The sequence below is a fragment of the Pelodiscus sinensis genome, chromosome 16, assembly GCF_052426305.1.
Source record: "Pelodiscus sinensis isolate ZL-2025 chromosome 16, ASM5242630v1, whole genome shotgun sequence".
NCBI classification, from domain to species: domain Eukaryota; kingdom Metazoa; phylum Chordata; order Testudines; family Trionychidae; genus Pelodiscus; species Pelodiscus sinensis.
In genome coordinates this window covers 12,831,206-12,853,894 of record NC_143067.1, presented here as the reverse complement: position 1 = coordinate 12,853,894, position 22,689 = coordinate 12,831,206, and the positions used below count along the sequence as shown (strand labels likewise).

Sequence of the window (22,689 nt, the reverse complement as noted above, 5' to 3'; positions counted from 1 at the left end):
CAAGTTATTCCGGAAAAGCAGCCGCTTTTCCGGAATAAGTGGCACAGTGTAGACACAGCCTCCATGATTAGTCTGTGGCATGCCCTTCATTGATAGATAGATAGATAGATAGATAGATATAGCCAGAGTAAAACACCTGGGGATGTCTGCTTGCTAAGGTACTTGGAGGCAATATGAAATGTCCCATTAATTCTTGGCAGGAATTGACAGCCCTACTGATTTGGGAGTAACTGGAATGATATAGATATTGAGCAAGGATAGGGTCGTATATTCTAACCTCATAAGCAACTTTTATCCTGATCCAGAGCAAGTGGCATGCGTTGCTTTCTAAGTCATTAGTGAGGTGCCATAAGATGATGTCAAGTATCAGAGGGGTAGCCGTGTTAGTCTGAATCTGCAAAAGCGGCAAGGAGTCCTGTGGCACCTTATAGACTAACTGAAGTGTAGGAGCATAAGCTTTCATGGGAAAAGACCCACTTCATCAGATGCATGTCTGACGAAGTGGGTCTTTGCCCACGGAAGCTTATGCTCCAACACTTCAGTTAGTCTATAAGATGCCACAGGACTCCTCACCGCTCATAAGATGATGGTAATCAGAGGAAGCAAGGGAGGAGACTTTATTTGGAAGAAGGATAATAGGCTAAAAAAAAAGAGGCTTTGCCAATTATGAGTTTTCTGTCTGTGAAAAAATGTAATCAAATAATGACAACTGAGCTAAGGGAAAGCACTATTTGCAGAGGAGAGTTCAGAGAGTATTTTGATGATTAAATATGCATCCTTATGTTTCACAAAAACTTTTGTTTCCTGTGTGAAAGCTCTTTCCAGTTGAAGAACTTTCCAATTTTCACCCATTCCAATTTTCTAGGTGTTGTAAATAACAATGGAGCCAGACCGTTACCTGGTATAAAATGCTGTAGCTCCATTTAAACCTGTTATAGTAGTTGGCTGTTCTTTCCTGAACACTTTGGAAACTGTCTGGGTTCTGTCATTCAGAGCTAGCATACCAAACCACCCACTGATGTGTCCATTCTAAAGACTGTTGTCATTCTGCATCCACCAAGGGAGAAAGGAGGGCAGTGCTTTTGATATTAGGATATAAAAGAAGAATTGAATTTCCCCTAAAATAAACCTGCAAGCTAAGAAAATTTGTCAGTTGATTGCAATGACTTTTTTTCTATTAAATACATGAAAGCATCTTGATGGATGAGTTATATACAGGCAGTCCCCGGGTTACATGGATCCGACTTACATCGGATCCCTACTTATAAACGGGGTGAGGCAACCCCGCACTAGCTGCTTCCCCCCAGCAGACCAGGGAGACGCGGAGCGGCTTTTCTCAGCAGATACCTCAGCTTGAGAATAAAGGACTGAGGGAAGTGAGGTGTGGGAGAATAAAACTGAGCTCTGGAGAAATGTTTGGCTAGAATTTCCCCTACAATATGTACCAGTTCCTACTTACATACAAATTCAATTTAAGAACAAACCTACAGTCCCTATCTTGTACGTAACCCGGGGACTGCCTGTATGTGAGAGGTGAAACATCTATTAGGTAATACAGGGTTTGTCTTGGTTAATATGCTGGGTTTTATTACTGTTCTTGGCCCTTATAGAAAATCTTTAAATATTTATTTCCAAAGACACATACTCTTGTTTTGGAACAATGTATGAAGCACGTTTTTGCATTAGAAGTTAAATATTTCTAGGTCTTGCAATGATTGCCTTGGCTCCTTTTAATATTTAGACATTTAGCATGAAATTGCATTGTCAGTGCATGAAAGGCACCTAGCACAGCAAAACTACTGCAGGTTTGATGTGCAGGGATGGGCAGTTAAGGAATGGGTAAAAGGGTACTCTGCACATCTTGCATAAACTACAGGTGAGTTCTGAATCAAGTCCACCAGCTGTGAGAGAATAGGCTGCAGGCCATTGGGTCTCTCATTATCTTCTCCTGCTATTTATGTGGGCTTTGCAGGCGAGGGTGAATTTTCCTGATGCTAAAGGTGTCTTTCTGGTATATTAACGAACTTAAAGGAAAAGAGGAACCCACGGTAAAAGAATGAATTACCTGCTAGACTTCATAAGGTCTGATAACAAAGGGCTTGAAATCACAATCAAGCTTCTACCTAAAATAGATTAATAGAATTTGAAGCCAGAAGGAACCATTTTGGTATAGTCTGACCTTCTGCATAACACAGGAGATTTTGGCCACCAATTCCTGCATAAAAACTATAACTTCTAGGTGGTTGTAGAGTTTATCTTTTGGAAAGTTATCTAACGATGATTACAGACAGAGAATCCACTGCATTCCTTGGTGGCTAATAATATCATTGGCAAATGATATTATTCTGCATAACACTTGTGCCAATGATTCTATGTCGGGTTGGGAGGCCTTGCCTTTCCACATTTCAAACCAACTTGATCTGGATTCCAGATGAAGGAAAGAGCCCTGGAGGTCTGGGGTTCTCTCTGGATCTGCCGCTGGCACTGTGCAAACTGAACTGCTGCTTATTGTCCCATATGTCCCAGGAGCAAAGCCATAATTTGCTGTCAGATCCAAATGTGCTTTGTTTGTGTAGCATGTGCTTCCACTGAAATGAACATGCATTGTGTCAATTACATTTTGTAAATACAATTTGCAGGCTCGTCTACAAGCTGGACAAGGATATGGAAATACTCTTAATTGTATCCTTACCGTGTACAGAAATGAAAGTGTAAGTAGCTTGGTTTGTCTATACCATGCCAGCAGAGAAAATAAAAAAGAGATTCAAAGAGATTCCAAAACAGTGTGCACTCAGTGCAATGGCATTCAAAGGCATTTTGTGGAGTACTTGCCCTCCTCCAAGTGAATCTGGTCCTCTGAGAAGGAACTAGGGCTGCCAAGTGTCTGGTATTGACCTAAATAGTCCGGTATTTTCGCCTTCTATCTGGTAAAAAATATTCAGAAAATACTGGATGCCTAAACTGTCCAGTATTTTCTGTTTTTTTCCCAGCCAGAAGGCAAAAATAGCAGACACCCAACAACCCTACATACTCAGCAACTGGGACCAGCCCCCGGGTCCCCCTGGCCTTACCTGGTTCCACAGGGAATCTGCATTCTGGCTCCATGAAGAAAACAAAATGGCCACCTGCAAGAAGCCTAAAGAACTGAAGCCTTCCCTGGGTCTTAGTACTCAATTACTCCTGTCTTGCTATCCCTATTCTGACTCTGCAGGCACTTAAAGCTGTTTTAATGTTTTTTGGTTTTTTGCTTAATAACTGTTGTTTTTTTTTTTTTTTTTGCTCAGCAACTTTGTTCTCTCCCTTTTTTCCCCCTCCACAGAATTTTTTCCCCTGTGTTTTTTTTGGGGGGGGGGAGGGTGTTCAGTATTTTTGGGTAAACCATCTGGCAACCCTAAGAAAGACAGTCCTCAAGGGAGTGACTATAGATTTTTGGCTCCTTTGAGTGGGCAGGAGTATAGGTGTGTGTGTGATTTTCAGTCTCCTTTTTATGTCTGAAACACTGTTTTTAGCAGAATAATCCTCACCCCCAACAGATACATACATTGCATGAAACCTGCTTGTGAGTAGGAGGCAGAACAACCTCTTCAGACATAAGCCCAGCCTGGAGCCTGAATTTAGGAAGTGCACAAGTTGAATATGACTCATGAAATAGCTTGTCATTTCCAAGCTTTATGCCCAATCCTGCTTCTACTGACCTTACTCACAAAGTTTCTTTGGACTTCAAGGGGAGCAAACTAAGCTCCTTTCTTGTTGTTCCCACTACGAATCCCAAAGTTCTTCCTGAATTGATTGCCTTGCCTCCAAATGAGGTAATGTGCCTCAGTGAGGCATGAATTCTAATGTGCACCGACATGTTGCATAGTCACTGGCCCATACAGACCTGCCTGAATGCACTAAAAGTTCCCTAGTACAGCTTTAAACAATAGGAGGTTTAATGTACAATAGGAATTTTCTAGTTTGTGCCAATAGTCTACATGAGTGACTTCGCATGCAACACATTGGTGTGCATTAGAATCACATCACCCTCATGTGCATTACTGCACCCTGGAGATGAGCCCTGAGATGTTTTGCCCCTATGTTCAGATTCTGCATCATTAGAACAGCCAGCCAGGCCAGCTGAAGGTAATTTGGGGCCAAGTTCTGTGTTGATTTATTCCCCATGTGACAATATGGAAGTGAATGGAAAGGCATGGGTATAAAGCAGTACAGAACTTGGGTAATAAGCATGTCATGTTTAGGACACTTATGGTCTGATCCTGTATTCCTTACTTAGACAAAACTGCCATTAAACAAAAAGCCAAGCGATTATTAGAAACAAGGTTTCCTGGTTGTTATGTTGCTGTGTGTGCTGTCTAATCCACTTAGTGAGCCCAGCTTAGGTAAAATAGGAAAATTTTCCACCTGTATAATTTATGACAATACATGCCTTGGGCTGGGATCTATCTGTCTGTCTCTCTGTCTGTCTCTCTATCTATCTGTCTCCAGCCTGATATGACATGTCATTACATAAAGAATTGTTAAGAAAGGTACGTAAGATATCACATTTTAAATCCAGTTAGCTCTATGAAAGAATCAAAGATGTTAAAAATGACAAGAGAGGTATTCAGTGATCAATTTCCCACACTGAACAAAAGAAGACATAATTTCTGGGTAACTGGACTGAAATATGAAAAGTCAAGTATAGTAGAGATCGTGGAATTCTAAGGTTTACTGCAAAGTGTAACCCAGCAGGAAAAATAATCAAATTGATACATCACCCTTAACTCTTGATTCATTTCACTGTTAGGTTGCTGGATTCTTTAAAGGAATGTCTTTCCCATTGGCCAGCATTGCTGTCTACAGCTCGGTGACATTTGGTGTCTTCAGCAACACTAAAAGGTTTATTAGCCAACAGCGCTATGGAGATTCTAACCATGCCCCAGCATTCTCGGACTTGCTTGCTGCCAGCATGGTAGCAGGGGTTGTCTCAGTAGGAATTGGTAGTCCTGTGGACCTGATAAAGATAAGACTACAGATGCAGACACAGACATTTGCTAAAGGTAAGAAGACAAGGGTTTTCACAGCTGGATTCTCCGCCATCTTACATCCATTTTGCTCATTGATACTTATGGAAAAACATTATCAATTAGATTTTGCCAATATCCCAGAGCCTGATCAAAACGCCATTGAAACCAATAAAAAGACTCCTATCACTTTCAGTGGACTTTGAATCAGGCCCTAACACCAATGGGTGTGTTCTATGACCACTTTGCACCAGTGTAAATGACCATGCAAACTACTAGGCAAGAGCGAATCAGGCCTGTGTTCCTTAAACTAAATGTTATACCGTAAAATCCTCACAGAATGCAGTGAATCCAGAAAACTTTTAATTTGCAGCAATAGCACCATCCAGGCCTTCAAAGAGAGGTTCTCAACCGTCTTTTAGACAATGCACTAAAGGCACAGACACCTAAGGCAGAGGTGTTTTCAGTAGTTGTCTGATTTTATTTATTTATTTGTGGAGCAGTGACCCAACAGGAGGTTGACAATGTGAATATCTGCTATAGTCTTTACTGAAGCTTCAATTGCAATTTTGTCTGAAAAATCTCTTATGATGAGCTACATTATTTGGCTTATGGCCACCGTTTATCGTTAAGATCTACACTATTGAAGATGACTATATTTTCCATCTAGGTGTGCTACACAGAACGCATTGTATAATGCAGCTGAGACTGTGAGATAAAGTCTAATTTATGGGCATTTTCATCCCATAAGGTCTCTTACAGAAGCCTATATAGAACAATATGGAATAAAAAAAAATGAATATGTATTTGCTGAATCTTGCCGCTTGCCAAGAATATTAGTGACAGTTTTTCTTGTGTGAGGAAAGTAATGAGACTAAAATTTGCTTGCTGCCTTAAGAGACTGATGAACCTAGATTCATTGCTTCTTCAGATTATAGTGGTTACTAGCAATTCTATGACTATTTCCATTCCTTTGGTTTCACGCTTTTTTATTTCAAGATAGGATGCTCTTTGAAGATTTGATTCGTCTACCCATAGATTGTTATCTCAGTCTCATGCCATTTCTGGCATTCTATAATATATAACATTATACACAATTTTCACAAGCAAAATAGTGTGCCAATTTGTCATCATGACCATAAAAGATGCTCAGCTTATCTGTAAACAGCTTATCTTGGGGCGGGGGGGAGAGGAGGGGGAAACAAAATCGCCCACTTGCCCATCAGTGGAGTACTGCACATTTTTACCTGTCATCCCTCTCTAATATGAAACAAAGACCCAGTTCCTCCCCTCAGCTCTTTCTGTGAAGACACTTTTTCCAAATAGTTCTCAAAACCGAAGGTGGTGATAATGACATTCCTGGTCCTGAAAACCTTCACTAAGCCTAAGCATTGATGGTTATACCTGATTCATAAATATGATTCTTACCTCTCTTCATTCCTTCAAGAGTCAGAAGCTTTCCATCACTGCAGGCAGTTACAGACAACACTGAATGAAGATTTTTAGGTTAAAAAGGAATGTCTTGTTGTGTTTTTTGATGAGAAATAAAATCACCATAGAAATACATTGTTTAGGGGCCTGATCTGTAGTTCATTGATGGCTTTCCATTGACTTCAGCACTGCCAAGATTCTGAATGATTTGACTTTGAAAAGCAGCTACCTACTTTCCATAATTCATTGTTCTATATAGACCAGCTCATCTGAGGAAGTGGGTTTTACTCATGAAAGCTCATGATTTTATATATATTATTGTTATTCTCTAAGGTGCCACAGGACTAGACATGATTGGACCTGTTAGTGGTCGATTCTCACCAAAGGAATTGTAATGGCTTTATCAATGCTGCCGTTGGTTCTTAGGAATCATAGTACCAATGGCAGTGCAATCTAATTGCATGAGTGTTGTTTGACTCTTTCATTGTATTATTTGATGAAAAAGCAAATGAAATATAATTTGAAAACCCCTGCCAAAGTATCACTTAAGGCCCAGTTCTCATGTAGATTTCTTCATACTTTCAGAGGGTATGTCTACACTACCCTCCTAATTCAAACTAGGAGGGTAATGTAGGCATACCGCACTTGCAAATGAAGCCCGGGATTTGAATTTCCCGGGCTTCATTTGCATGAAGCCAGACGGTGCCATTTTTAAATGCCGGCGGTTCGAACCCCATGGCTTCTTAATCCGAACTAGCTGTACTCCTCGTGGAATGATCGAATCCAAAACCTAATCCGAACTAGCTACTCCGTGCCGTGTGTAGCCGCGCGGCACGGGGTTCGAACCGCCAGCATTTAAAAATGGCACCGGCCAGCTTCATGCAAATGAAGCCCGGGAAATTCAAATCCCGGGCTTCATTTGCAAGTGCGGTATGCCTACATTACCCTCCTAGTTCGAATTAGGAGGGTAGGGTAGACATACCCAGAGTGATATAAGAGATTTATTGTAAATAATAAACCTGTACAAATGACCCATATTTCAGTTCTATGGCCAATTTCTCCCCGCCCCCAAAAAATCATTTTGGGTCACCCTGAAAATGTTTCAAAATTTTGTTGAAAATTCATATAGAAAAAGGTTAATTTTGAGTTTGAAATTTTTAGTTTTTTTAAATACGATTGAAGGAAATTCCAGAATGAAAGGAAAAGTTGAAACATTTTTAAATTGCTCTCTCCCCCCCCAAAAAAACCTGGACCAATTCACCAACATTGACCCAAATTTATGAATAGTTTCAGTCGATCCAAAATGTCACATTTTATAAAGAGAAAAAGTTTTCCCCAGATCTAACAAATGAAAATATGGTCCATTGGCTCTAACAAAGCACAGGCGAGATTACGTAGATTGTTAATGCATGGGAAGCTTGAAAATGCAGCCTGATGCTTTTTTTCTGGAAGGTGAACAGTATGAAAATTTTGGGTTTCGAGCCCACATTTGTTTGTGAGATCAGGTTTGTCATCTCTCAAAGAGGTGGTGGAACTGTACGGTACTGGGATATGTTTGCTCAGGTAAGCAGCTGAGGCAAATGACCAATGGGCTATCTTAGTGAACTAAGTGTTCTAAAGGGCAAGTTTGAATTTACATCAGGAATCTGCTTTCAGGCTTCAGGTTCTTATATAAAGGTAACTATTGGTCAAAATGTCTTTATGCCTTTGAATACATGGAATCATTGAAACATTGTTTTAATTCTAAGACCAGAATTCTTTTAAAGCCGCTTCCTGATGTTAAATTTGGTTAGCACTGAATTCCAGCTCTGAAAGGCAAAGTGCCAGCCAAAAGGAGCCCTCCTCCTTCTGGATCTGGAACAGTTCCATCTAGACTCTTGAGCCAGATCCCTTGCTCGTGTAAATTGGCATAATTCCATTGCATTGCTTTCTGGGTGTTGCAGAATGATTTTGACAAGCAAGAAGCAGCTCAGAGAAGGTCCACACAAGTAAGGAGGGATTTGATACACCTATAAATGTCTAAGAGCATAAACTATGAGCAATGTTTAGGGCAGTACTTAAGACCATTCCTAGTCCTCATGAGAAGGCATTCAGCAAGGGAGAAGCTGAACTGAAATCAGGCAGAGTATCTTGACAGCAAGATGGCTACGGGGTGGAATTTTTCTGCAGACCAGAGGCCATGACAAATGTGTTGAGAGACAGTCTAGGACTGACATACTGTAGAAAATGAAAAGAAAAAGGTCCCAAATGAGCATGTGAAGAACAGGCAATAGCTTTGCCTTCTTGGTGAGCCTATAGAAATACTTGAAAAAAGCCCACAACTAGCAGTAAGTCTATTTGCCTGGATGCAAATTTTCTTTGCAAAAATTCAGGTTCAGATGTACTAGAAGATTGGACACTAAAGATGAGAGATTAGCTGAATCAAAGTTTGATTTCTCTGACCCCAGTGTATATAGAGAGTAACTACAATGATATCAATGACTCTGTTGCTCGATTACAACTTTGAAACACGTCAGAATTTGGCCTAATATATTTGTTGCAATGAAGAGATTTGGAATCACCATTAACGCTGAGACTGAAAATAAAAGTGTCACCTGAGGTCCCGAAAAGCTGTCATGTCTGCCAATGATTTTGATTATGATAAGTGGTGAGTTCTGAACTCCAAGGCCACATATGAGTGTCCTACTAAAATTTGTATATTTTGCTGCTCCTTTCATATAAGTTTTTCACAGTCTCTTTGATATGTATATATATGTCATTTGCATGTGTGTACGTGAGAGAGCAAGAGCGAGTATATATGCAGTAGAACTTCAGAGAAATGAACACCAGTTATAAAACGACCAGTCAAGCATACGCCACATCTTGAATCAGAAGTACCCAAACAGGCAGCAGAGTAAAATATTGTGTTAAATGTAAACTATTATAAAAATTAAGGAAAAAATAAAACATTGACAAGGCAAAGGAACTGTTTTTGTGTGTGTTTCACTTAAATCAAGATGGTTAAAAGCCACATTTTTCTTCTGCATTGTAAAGTTTCAAAGCTATATTAAGTTAACGATCACTTATTAACTTTTGAAAGAACAACCATAAGGTTTTGTTCAGAGTTAGAAAAACCTCGAATCCTGAGGTGTTCATAACTCTGAGGTTTTACTGTATCTCAGTGAAATACAAAGTACATATGAAAGAGAGGAACTATGAATGTATTCTAACAGAATACGGTATTATCTTTGAAAAATCATGGAAGTCTCTCCCAACTCCAAGTCAAGAGAGAATACAGAAGACTGGAAAAGGGCAAATATAGTGCCCATCTATGAAAAGGGAAATAAGGACACCCCAGGAAACTACAGATCAGCTGATTTAACTTCTGTACCAGAAAGATAATAGAGCAAATCATTAAGGAATCTATTTGCAAACATTTAGAAGAGAATAAAGTCATAAGTAAGTCAGCATGGATTTGTAAAGAACAAATCATGTCAAACCTACCAGATAGCTTCCTTGGATAGGATAACAAGCCTTACAGAGATGGGGGAAGCAGTAGATGTGGCATATCTAGATTTAGGAAAGCATTTGATACAGTCTTGCATGACCTTCTCATTAATAAATTAGGGAAATACAACCTAGATGGGGCTACTATAAGGTGGGTACAAAACTGGTTGAATAACCATTCCCAGAGAGTTATCAGTGGTTTGCAGTCATGCTGAAAGGGCATAACAAGCAGGGTTCCACAGGGATCTGTTTTGGAACCGGTTCTTTTCAATACCTTAATCAATGATTTACTTAATGGCATAGAGCAGGGGTGAGGACCCTTTTTTGGTTGGGGGCTGCTGACCCACAGAAAAATCAGTTGGAGGCTGCACACAAGTGAGAAGCAAAACAAAACAAAATAAAACCTTCAAACCTTCATTGATGTGGCCCCCAACGGAGAAGGAGAAAGTCTCATCCTACATTCTCCTCACACACCAGATCCTTGGAGTATCCAGGCTAAGAAATGTTGTGAGCCCCATTGTAGGGTGGCAGAAGGACTGGAGCATCAGCGCAGGCTCCCTAGTGGAGGAATCCTGAGCTTTTATGGCCAGATCCAGGCAAGCTGGGGACCACTTCCAGCCCCCAGGCCTTACGTTCCCCACCCTTGGCATAGAGCTTAGAAAGTTTTCACAGGATATCATGCTGGGAGGGGTTGCAAGTGCTTTGTAAAGTAGCATTATGATTCAGAATGACCTGGACAAACTGGAGAAATGGACTGAGGTAAATAGGATGAAATTCAACAAGGACAAATACAAAGTACACTTAAGAAGGAACAATCAGTTTCATCCATACAGAATGGGAAATGACTTTCTAAGAAGAAGTATGGCAGAAAGTAATGTAGGAGTTACAGTGAACTGCAAGCTAAATATGAGTCAACAGTGTGACACTGTTCCAAAAAATAAAAAAGTTAACATAATTCTGGGATGTATTAACAGGAGTGTTGTAAGCAAGACACGAGAAGTCATTCTTCCGCTCTACTCTGTGCTGATTAGGCCTCAGCTGGAGTACTGTGTCCAGTTCTGGGCACCACATTTCAGGAAATATGTGGACAAACTGGAGAAGGTTCAGAGAAGAGCACCAAACATTATTTAAAAATCTAGAAAACATTACATATGAGGGAGGATTGAAATAATTGGGTTCCATAGTCTAGAAAAGAGAAGACTGAGAGGAGACATGGTAACAGCTTTCAAGAACCTAAAGGGTGTTACAAGGAAGAAGGAGAAAAATTATTCTCCTTAACCTCTGATGATAGGACAAGAAGCAATGGGCTTAAATTGCAGCAAGGCAAGTTTAGCTTGGACATTATTTCAGGACTTAACCATCCGGACAAGAAGGGTTTTTTTTTAATTGCCTAGATTGGAGTTTTTAAAGAACAGGTTAAACAAACACCTGTCAGGGATGGTCTAGATCAGAGATGGGCAATAATTTTTGATGGGGGAGGGCCACTCCAAGAATTTGGAAAGTGGTCAAGGGCTGCACTCTTCTGTGATATTAATGGAGGAGATGTGGGGTCTGGGATGGAGGTTGGGTGCAGAAAGCAGCTTGGGATAAGGGATTGGGATGCAGGAGGGAGTGTGGGGTCTGGAAGGGAGTTTGGGTGAAGGAGGCAGTTGTGACATGGGACACTGGACTGAGGTGCAGGGGGATGGGTTGTGATCTAGAGCAGGGAAATGGGGTACAGGAGGAAATACAGGTGATTGGGTTGTGAGCAAGGGCAGGGGGGGATAGTGATCTGGGGCAGGGGACTAGGGTGCCAGATCTGGGAAGAGATATGGTTGCAGAAGGGGGCAGATGGGTTTGGGTATGTGGAGTAGTGGAGGGGAAGAGAGGGTTAGGGGAGGGAGAGGCTGGCCAGGAGACTTACCTGGGTGATGCTTAACCAGAAGTTCAGCACATTTCTGAAGCAGGCTCCCTGCCTGTCTCACTCCTGCACAGTCTGCAGCCGTGTGCTCTGTGAATAACTATGATCTCTGGAGGAGAGGAGGTGTGGTGCTTTGGGACTGCCTGTTATTCAAACAGGCAGCCCCCATTGGCCAGTTTCTGGCCAGAAATTGGCAAATGAATTGTGCTAGGGGTGGGGATAGCAACTGAAGCCTTCCCCCCTCCCCTCTGGGGTTCACAGTTGTTAAAGAGAAATTGCCCCACAGACGCTTTTCTGAGCGGCGTGTGGGTAGAGCAAGGCAAGGGGTGAGCCTGCCTGGGGCTCCCTGCAGCATCCACAGGCCAGATCCAGTGGCATGGTGGACCAAATCCAGCCCATGTGCTGTATTTTTCCCAGGCCTGGTAGAGATGGTGCTTGATCTTGCCATGAGTGCATGGGACTGGACTTGATGACCTCTCAAGGTTCCTTCCAGTTCTAGGATTCTATATATACATATATATATATCAGATAAGATGCATCTATAACTTTGTACCACTGCTTGTAGAATTGATTTCTAATGTTTATCCACAAAGGGTTTGAATGTGAGAGAGATCTGGTATTGTGACAATTTCTGTTTATTTCATACAAGTGGAATGAATGATGATCAAAAAACCCTGAAAAATAGTTGCCTGGATAGCTGTAGCCACAAATTTCAAAGTGAATATACATTTCTACCAGGTGGAAACTTCACCCAAAGCAGGACATCAACAGGCAGGCACAGGTTAGCCTAGGCCAACATAATAATGAGCCCATTTCTTTGGGAAGCAATTCGATGTGATTTATATTTGCCGATTTCAAAGGACAGCACAGATTTCTGTTTTTGAGGGGAAATACTTCATGAAAAACATACACAAAAAATGAGGGTAATACCCTCTTCTTCTTAGGATTTGCTGGCTTTTGTCAGCTTCTTTAATAACTATCTTGTTCTTAAAATATTATGCGGCTTTTGAAATGTAATTAGCTCTATTGTATAAAATACAATAAGTTTACATGTTTGTTTTAATAAAAAATGAATAAAAAGTGCTAAAGTTATTTTGGTCTCAAAATTGCCTGTGTCTCACAACCAGATTTAGGTGCCTAAAGATGTTAGTAGGTGCCAACTGGGGTTGAAGTCAATGGTACATAGGTACCTAATGTGCGGAGTGGTTTTTGAAAAGTCTACTAGATGTCTGTCTGCATCTTTAGGTGTCAAAATACATTTGAAATCTGGCCCTGAAAATCTAAGCCTCTTTTGAACATATGACTTAGGTTCCTAAGTCACTTAGGCACTTTTAAAAATTTTACCCACTGAGTGTTTTTACATTTCACTTAAATTATAAAGAGGAAAGGTCTACCAGGGCTTAATTTAAAAAGGAGCAACTTCATTAGGGAAGTTAAGCTAAAATATGAGAACACCCAAAGTATGTATAGTTGTTAAAATGATTTGTATCTGTTTTCGCAGCAAACATAAACTTAAAGCACAGGGTAATTGGGTTTCCTGCATACAGAGGCCCAATTCACTGTGTTAGTTCAATCCTACGGCAGGAGGGCTTAGCAGGAATGTATCGAGGTGCCGGCGCAATGCTTCTGAGGGATGTTCCTGGGTATTGCCTATACTTCATCCCTTATGCATTTCTCTGTGAATGGATTACCCCTGAGGGAGCCATATCTCCTACTCCCTCTTCTGTGTGGATGGCAGGAGGTATAGCAGGTATGGTTATTTCTATTTCATAAGGTTGGGAAACAAATTACCATGTAGCTTAGTCTAAATGTCAGAAATGTTATAGTAGTCACAGTAGTAGGTATTAATCAGATCCCAGCCATACCCCAAAGCAGTGAAACGCAGAATAAGCAAACCACTAATTTTATTGTCAGGGTAAGATTTCTTTATTGTGTTTAGTCTTTCTGTATCAGGCACAATATATGTACCTATATATTAGATAATCTGCAAAAATCAATCCGAATCGTAAAATGTCCCTGTTTTATGGCCTTCTTTTCTTTTCACTTACATCAGTGTAAATCTTGCCTATTGTTGTTGATGTCAGTGGAATTGCCATTAAGGGTTTCCTTTAGAGGCAGTGAACTAAGGATGAAATCATGACCCCTTTGAGGTCAACTGGAATTTTGCTATTGGCTTCAATGGGGCCAGGATTTCACATCGGTGGACAGTCTATATGTATACAGTGGAATTGCTCATGTGAGTGAAGTTAGGCACCTGTATAACTACTTGCAAGACTGGGCCTCACATGTTTATTTTCTTCTTAATAAGGGCTTGGTCCAAAGCCCATTGAAACCATTGGAAAGGCTCCTGTGGACTTCAGTGGCCTTTCAACTTTTTGAATGATCCATAAGCCTCCAAGGCAGTATGTTACCTTGTATGTACCTCATAAGGATAAACATTCATCCACAGCAGAAGCCATAAAATCAAGACAGACAACATTAATCTTGTCTCAGTGCTGGAAGTTGAAGCCTGCTTTCTCTGTTTATACTGGCCAAAATATACATTTGTATGTACAAACTTGCCCTTAAACCAGCTAATGGTTTATTTACAATTCCTAAATCTCTAGATCCAAACTGAAGACAGTTACTTATTAGCCTGGGTAATGATTACAACACACTGGCTCTGTGTCACTTGCAAACAGACAGAACACTGATTGATCTGAACAAATTCTCTAGTATGTCAGGACACTGGCATGGCTCACAGCATGCTTCTTCAGTCTGTCTTTCCCGTACAGCCCAATCAAACACAGTGACTGGCAGGAAAGGCCACAGATTTAATTATAATACTGAATCAATATGCATGAGACTTTCTCAAAGGATTAACTCTCTCAGCATGGAAGCATTACATTCCGGAGGAAAAAGGGAGCAAATATAGGACTATGTTTTCTATACTTGAATAAGATCCTGAGTAACTGGAAGATGTCAGTCATAAGAGATATAACTGCCACTGGCATTTGCAACAAGGAAAAACAGCCCATCTGATTGCAGAGTGTTCAATAGGAATCAGATTCAGTGTATTCCCATGTGATTAAAAAAGCACCTCAAGCCTTCTTCACTCAGTACCCTCTTTCTCAAAATAACCCACCAATTCCAAAGTTAGTTTAAAATTGCTCCTATTAGCAACATACTTAGAAATGGGGTATATTTTTGTATAGGTTGAACCTCCCTGGTCTGGCACCATTGGCACCTGACCAACCCCGAACCAGGCAATTTGCCAGATCAGGAGAGATCAATGCTGGCCCAGGGCAATTCTTTCCCCCATCCACTTAGCTGCCCCACTTTTTCCCAGCCACTAGCATCTAGTCTACCAATACTCCTGGCCTGAGCCCGCTAGATTGTCCATAGGAATGCTTGCATGCGGTCTCTGACGATGCCAGACCAGAGGTGTTGCCAGACTAGGGAAGGCCAGATTACAGAGGTTCAACCTGTAGATTGTAGAGCTGAGAAATTTGGGGGTGGGAGGAAAAGCTTTTCTTCACAAACTTGTACTAAATGATATTTTCTCAAGTCTTAGTCATGGGTACTGCACCAGTATCTATGCACACAGGGATTCTTCTGATCTGCCTGTAATTGACTGATTGATTACTCCTTCCCAGTGTCACACAGACAACCAGTTCTGCAAACAATTTGTCCAGAAATTTGGTGCATTACCCCCAGAAGTGCCACGTTGATGTCAAAAATGCTACTTTACACTATCATTCCCATGCATTCATCTTTTTTCAAAGTACCACCGACTGGATGCAATAGGTGCTGGGTGAATTAGTGGGTGTAGCAGACTGGGACTAAGGAAGACTGTGAATAGGCATGCACTAGTGATAGTATATTATTACCCATATATCTCCACGTATAATCAGTGCAGCACAAAGGAAGGAATTTTCTTTTCCTTATTTCTAGGAGCAATTTCCTGGGGGACTGCTACACCGATGGATGTTGTGAAAAGTCGACTTCAAGCCGATGGGGTTTATTTAAACAAATACAAAGGAGTCATTGATTGTATCTCCCAGAGCTACCATAGTGAAGGCTTAAAAGTAAGTGGCATTAATCTTTAGTGAAAAATTTAATAGCTGTTATTATCCAAGCTGTAGGTAGACAATAGATCACTAATGTCAGTACATTTAATTATAAGCCATAAAATTGATGGCAGTAATATGTTCTAAAGAAATAAAGATTTAAATGATATAAGATCAGGTTCTCCTATACATTTGGACTAACATTTTACTCCATGGGAAGTCCCACTGAAATAAATGGGTTTAATTCAGACTGAGGTGGTACTTGTCATGACTATTTTCGGTAAAACATAGAAAGTTAAATACTGGCCCCATTAAAGTCAAAGGGAGCAGTGCTTTTAACTTCACTGGGGCCAAATTTCACCTAAACTTATTATGTATTTGGTAATGGGTGGATAAGATTTGATGGATCTATTTCTCTGGTGCCCTTTAGCCCCGACACAGGGCTTTCACACAGGGGCAAAGTGGGTGTAATATGCTATTAAATCAGAATGGCAGAGAATCAAGCGCTGTGGGTTTATTGTATTTTAAACTGACGGGGACTAAACATTGTGCTGTTGTTTCTGACACTTGAATGTGCTGTGCATCTTATGCCTTCCCCCAAAACATTTATAGCTAACTAGAGAAAGCTAAATTCCAGGTTCTGAGAGGAAACTAACCAATTATAAACAGGAAAATAACTGACAAATTTGGGATTGTCACCCATTAAATATTTGCCGTCTTTTGGCAACATGATAGTAGATCTTACTGACAGCCACAAAAGGTCATAGTCTGACCCTTTTCCCAAACGAAGGCTGTTGCCACCTTTTATTCTCACTCATAGGACAAAGGGGAGTCAGGAGCATGAAGAAATACACAGCAAGTAGCCATATGAAACAGTCTTTGGATAATGACAGAAATAAGGGCAGCATTTGTCCTTATGACCTTACCCTGGCTACCCTGATGGTCAAATATCAATGTACTTGCAGACTTACCTGACATTGCCCAGGTCCTTCTGGACAGGAAGCTGGCAGTGTGGGGTCAGAGGAGGGCCTTGGGGATGTGGGAGCAATGCAGGAGGCTGGGGGCAGGAGGGTGAGAGAATGAGGGTTGGGGGGTGAGGAGAGTCTCAGGGCGGGAAGTCCCATCTTTTGTAAGTTTGCCTTTGTAAAGACTGAAGAATTTTTAAAACGATTGATTTTGGTCCCCTATCCTGGGAAGAAGATACTTATGTCTTCCTCAGCTTGCAGCAGAGAGTGAGCCCAGATAGTTAACACCTCGTCTCCTCCTTTCCCAGGTGTCTCACGCAGAGCTCTGGTGCAATGGAAGACCTCACCCATAAAGTTTGAGCACTTCATTTGCAAAGGCAAGAGGCCCTGTCATCTTGCCTTTTGTTTTCTTAGCTCATTCAATGCCCCTGTCAATGCACCTGCAAGAGAGGAAGGGAGAGATAGATAAGAAAGGGGAGATTAAGAAGAAGATTGATTTCCTGTTTTCTGGTCACAAAGATATAAACACAAAATAGCCCAATTTTTACCCACAACAGGAAAAGAAAATTCTGAGAGGCTTCTCCTGCTTCTCAGTGCTGCTGCTATTTGCTTGGAGGGCATTGTACTTAACCACACACACAAAAAAAAGAGTATCTATGCATCCCCTTGAAACTAGTATCTTGCTATTGTTTTTTGACACACTGGTGCTCAAATAGAAAATGCTCAGATATGAGCATAGCAGCTAAGGCAGTAATGTGTCGTGAGTTATGTTCTCTCCTCTGGCTCTGAGCAGATCACAGTTTACAATGTTTAGTTATTGACATTTTCACTAGAGCTCAGTGTTTCCTTCTTCATAAAAATGTCTGATCTGTTCCTTTGTTGTAATATTTTTCTCTTCTGGACAGGTCTTTGTGAGGGGCATCACGGTCAATGCAGTGCGAGGATTTCCAATGAGTGCAGCCATGTTTCTTGGATATGAGCTTTCACGCAAAGCGCTAAGAGGAGAACAGGCTGCAACCAATCCTTAACATCCAGGTCAGCTTCACAAAGATCTTTACTGATTTCAGATCTGCCACGCTATTAAAAATAGAGACTGCAGCATTGGAATCAGTGGAAGTTGTGGTTGCCCAGAACTTCTGAGAATGATCTAAAGCACTTATGTGATCTCTCACCATACTATGTGAGCCCCTCACAATCCTGTATGTGGTAAACTTAAAAAACAACAAATGGTCTGGTAGCACTTTATAGACTAACAAAACATGTAGATGGTATCATGAGCTCATAGATATACATGATACCATCTATGGCTGTGTCTAGACTGGCAAGTTTTTCCGCAAAATTATCTGCTTTTGCGGAAAAACTTGCCAGCTGTCTACACTGGCCGCTTGAATTTTCGGAAAAGCACTGACGATCTCATGTAAGATCGTCAGTGCTTTTCCGGAAATACTATGCTGCTCCCGTTAGGGCAAAAGTCTTTTTCCGAAAGACTTTTGTGCAAAAGGGCCAGTGTAGACAGCACAGTACATCACAGAAAATGGCGATCGGGACTTTTTTGCGGAAAACCGCGTCTAGATTGGCCACGGACGCTTTTCCACAAAAAGTGCTTTTGCGGAAAAGCATCCTGCCAATCTAGACGTGCTTTTCCAAAAATGCTTTTAACGGAAAAGTTTTCTGTTAAAAGCATTTTCGGAAAATCATGCCAGTGTAGATGTAGCCTATATGTTTTGTTAGTCTATAAAGTGCTACCAGACCATGTGTTGTTTTTTAAGTTTTTCCTGTACAGATTAACTCGACTATCCCCTGAAAATCATGTATGTGTTTATTCTCACAACAGCCCTGTGAGTTACAGGTGAGCCATTTCCCCCATTTTACAGATGGAGAATTAATGTGTAGAGAGACTAAGCAATATGGCAAGAGTCACCCAACAGCAGCTAGATTATCCTGAGTTCAAGCCTGCCTGGACCCCCTGAGCCTCTGCCCATGCTAACCCTGCCTACATAGTTATTTTTAGCATGCTAGCATCAGTGGAGCTGACGAGTGCCTGTCTACCTATGCTGGCAATGGCCTTCCTGACTGCAGTGTAGATATACCCTAAAATCCTTAAATATGTATTTAGGCATCTAACTTTAGCCACACACACCCCTTTGAAAACGTTGGCCTAAATGACTTATGTTAGGAGACAGAGCTTCCAATAGACCAAACATGTTTGTTCTAAAGCATGACTCAGCTTCAAACATAATGCGAGTAGGTGTAATACCATTTAAATCGGATCTGTCTGGTCTCCTATGTCCTTTGAATCTTTAGCCTATGCTCAAGATCTTGTGTCATCACACATGACTTTGCTTCCATTTTTAAATGATCACTCTATCCTTCCTCAGGGGGAGATGTCTGGTTCATGCTATTGCAGCATAGCAAGTGGAGGTGGGGGCGAGGTTTCTGAAGCAAACAGGACACCCCAGGATTCTGTACCCAAAGGGGGAAGGGCTACAAGCAGAGTGGACTGAAGGATAGGACAATACACAAGCTGCGACTGGCAGCTTAGTATTCTTGGTCCCCTCTCTCAACTTGCTCAATGAGTTGGGGAAACAAAAACAACAGGAGCAACTATACCTAGTTCTCCCTCCATTGTCTGAAGACAAGCTGAGAGGAGGCTGGAGTAGCAACTACAAAGGTGCTCCCACTCCCCTCCACCCAGCCAGAAGAAGGAAACAAAGAATTGCCGGCCTCCCGCATTCCTTTCAATATTAGAATAACAGTGACTAGGTGAAGGACCAAAATGTCTTGCCTCCTAAATGCAGAAAGGAGCTGCTAAGCATGTGGGTTCTAGCAGGCTTTCCCTGTACCCTGACATTGGATTGGGTCCTTCCCTTTGGGCCCAAGACAAAATGGGAATGGGGCCAAGAGTGCCCTTCTACCACAAGGTCTAAGGAGCAGTAGACACAAGTCTCACCCCTTTGAGAACCAGCTAGATTGGGATGTGGCTAGCTGGGCTTGGATGCTCAGGTGCTACCTGCTCTTGGGCCCAGCGTTTGCTACTGCCTAGAATAACAAGAGCAGTCAGTTTTCCAAAAATGAATACAAAATCCATCCAATGCATGCGCCCTCTGGGCAAATGTTCTTACATCAGTGATTACATTCACAGCACCATGTCCCCGTATTATCTACTTTTAAACATGGTGGCTATGTCTACACTGGAATGATTTTCCAAAAATGCTTTTAATGGAAAACTTTTCTGTTAAAAGCATTTTCGGAAAAGCACGTCTAGATTGGCAGGATGCTTTTCTGCAAAAGCACTTTTTGTGGAAAAGCATCCGTGGCCAATCTAGACACGGTTTTCCGCAAAAAAAGCCCCGATCGCCATTTTCGCGATCGGGGCTTTTTTTCGGAAACCAGTACTGTGCTGTCTACACTGGCCCTTTTGCGCAAAAGTCTTTCAGAAAAAGACTTTTGCCCAAACGGGAGCAGCATAGTATTTCCGGAAAAGCACTGATGATCTTACATGAGATCGTCAGTGCTTTTCCGGAAATTCAAGCGGCCAGTGTAGACAGCTGGCAAGATTTTCCGCAAAAGCAAATGATTTTGCGGAAAAACTTGCCAGTCTAGACACAGGCATTGGGTTCATCTAAGGCCAAGGTGGGCAACCTGCAGCCCCCCAGGGTTCTATGTGTGGCCTGCAAGACATTTTGTTGACCATTGCCCATTGCACAGTGGCTAGATTCTGCTGGTTTCCATCTGCATCGTTTTTGTCCCTGCCTGTATTACTAAAGAGATACACATGTAAAGTGAGGGTGTGTGAAGTGTGGTGCATGCTGACTGCTCACAATGTTGACTGTGCTTCCACTGCATCCAATCAAACCACTTCTGTGGTTCAATCGGCACACCCCACCAACTCTAGGTATGCAAGTGCATAGAGCAAAACTACCATATTCCAGGAGACTATCTTGGTTTCAACAATCTTGCCACTCACTAAGAGGAAGGAAGGCCACTCATGCAGCCCACTCACTAGCCTAGATTTCCCATCCCTGATCTAAGGACACAATATTGTATGATGGTTGGATAATGGTTGGGATGATAATTTCCTTTTCAATGCACACTAAATTACAGAGTTGTTGACTCGAGTCCCATGACTTGAACTCGAGTCCGACTTAAGTAGCCTAAGTGACTCAACTTGAGACTCGACTCAGGTTCATTGTGACTTGAGACTTGACTTGAGATTTGCTAATTTTGTTAAATCGACTTGGTGAAAAAATTGTCTGAAAATGCCGATATTGATGGCTTGTACAAAAGTGACTTGACATTTTTTAATTAAGACTTGGGACTTGACTTGAGACTTGACTCAAAAGTGACTTTAGGGACTCGAGACGCGACTTGAGACTTGAACTGTAGTGACTTGAGACTCGACTTGGACTTGACAATGACGACTTGAAGACAACACTGCTAAATTATATGTCATTTTTTGACTATTCTGTGTAAAATGGAACATGCATGAATGAAAATGGAAGGTCAAGGGAAGATTTGCTCTCAGCTGAATATGTGAATTGTTCTTCCCTGCATGGCACCTGTGCCTTCAACAGCCACGCTTTGGTTTCACTTGCTAACATTTTGGAAAGAAAGGAGCAGGTCAATACACTTCCCTTCCCTTCCCTTCCCTTCCCTTCCCTTCCCTTCCCTTCCCTTCCCAGCACAAAGCAGAGGCACACAGAAGACTTAGAAATTAGACCCTTGATCCTGAACCATTAAGTCAATGGGAACTTTACTGTTGGCTTCAGTGAGCACAAGATAAAGTCCCAGCAAAAGATGAGCTAGCTGGACATGCTTGCTGCCTGCTGTGCCTACGTCTGAGTATGCCCATCTTTACCAGAGGAAGAATGTCTCCATAATCATTCTCATCGTGGATCCATGTGGCTGGGATTAGTCTTACTCCCACATCCTAATAAAACCCTCACATTTGTTTGCCCAGTAAGATTTCTCAATGTCTCCTTTTTTCACCCTCCAAAGCTCAGTAACGGGCCATTCCTGTAGTGCCAGTCAGCCAATGAGAGCTGGATTGGGTTGCTCCCATCCTCTATATTCTCTCAGTTCTATTCTAGGACAGGACACAGAAGACCAGTCCTTGGTTGAGAAACACTGGCGTAAATATTAACTTAAAGCTGGAAGCTGCAGGAGGGCACCAAAAATTGCACTTTCCAGCAGCTTACACATTAACATGTGATTCACTGTGACACATGGCATTGCAGAGAGCAAATGAAGGTGATCATTCTTTAACTCTTTATTTTTAGGGACATATTTTGTATAAAAAAATGAAATAGAGATTAAAATAAATAACAAAAACAGTCATGCACCTAGCTGGATCAAGAATTTATATCACATAAAATAATTTATAAAATGCAATAAATGTATCTAGCTATTCCATTTCATCCATTTCATCGAGTAGATGTGTATTGGTTGATTGTTTGTGCATAAAATATGAATAGCTGTGTCAGAAATGCCATATGAACATGTCTCAGGCCCAGTGCATGAGAGAACATAATTTCCTGAGCTAAGAAATACAAGCCAAGCAAGACTGTTTGAGACCTGCAATATGATTACATCTGTTCACTGTGCCTTGAGGTTCCTTTTAATGCACAACATCAATTCAGGACCTATGTCACCCTTCTTCATGCTGAGTAGGGGTATGTCTACACTACCACCCTAGTTCGAACTAGGGTGGTAATGTAAGCAACCGGAGTTGCAAATGAAGCCCGGGATTTGAATTTCCCGGGCTTCATTTGCGTCTTGCCGGGCGCCGCCATTTTTAAATGTCTGCTAGTGCGGACTCCGTGCCGCGCGGCTACACGTGGCACGGACTAGGTAGT

At 41.6% G+C, this 22,689-nt stretch overlaps 1 protein-coding gene across 9 annotated transcripts in view; it reads left to right on the top strand.

Annotated features, from left to right (window-relative positions):
* The window catches only part of SLC25A48 (solute carrier family 25 member 48), a 53,426-nt gene that overhangs the window by 24,696 nt on the left and 6,041 nt on the right, over positions 1 to 22,689 (top strand). For 3 of the 9 annotated variants that reach the window (XM_025181205.3, XM_075900426.2, XM_025181204.3), the window contains 5 exons: positions 2,640 to 2,682; positions 4,787 to 5,039; positions 13,322 to 13,570; positions 15,754 to 15,887; positions 17,740 to 17,869. In XM_025181205.3, coding sequence (XP_025036990.2) covers positions 2,665 to 2,682; positions 4,787 to 5,039; positions 13,322 to 13,570; positions 15,754 to 15,887; positions 17,740 to 17,862 — 777 coding nt within the window. In that variant the 5' untranslated portion in view covers positions 2,640 to 2,664 and the 3' untranslated portion in view covers positions 17,863 to 17,869. Of the gene's footprint in view, positions 1 to 1,794; positions 1,877 to 2,639; positions 2,712 to 4,786; positions 5,040 to 13,321; positions 13,571 to 15,753; positions 15,888 to 17,739; positions 22,247 to 22,689 lie in introns of those variants that run through there. The other 6 variants (XM_014569990.4, XM_075900430.2, XM_075900424.2 and 3 more) reach the window with 5 other exon arrangements.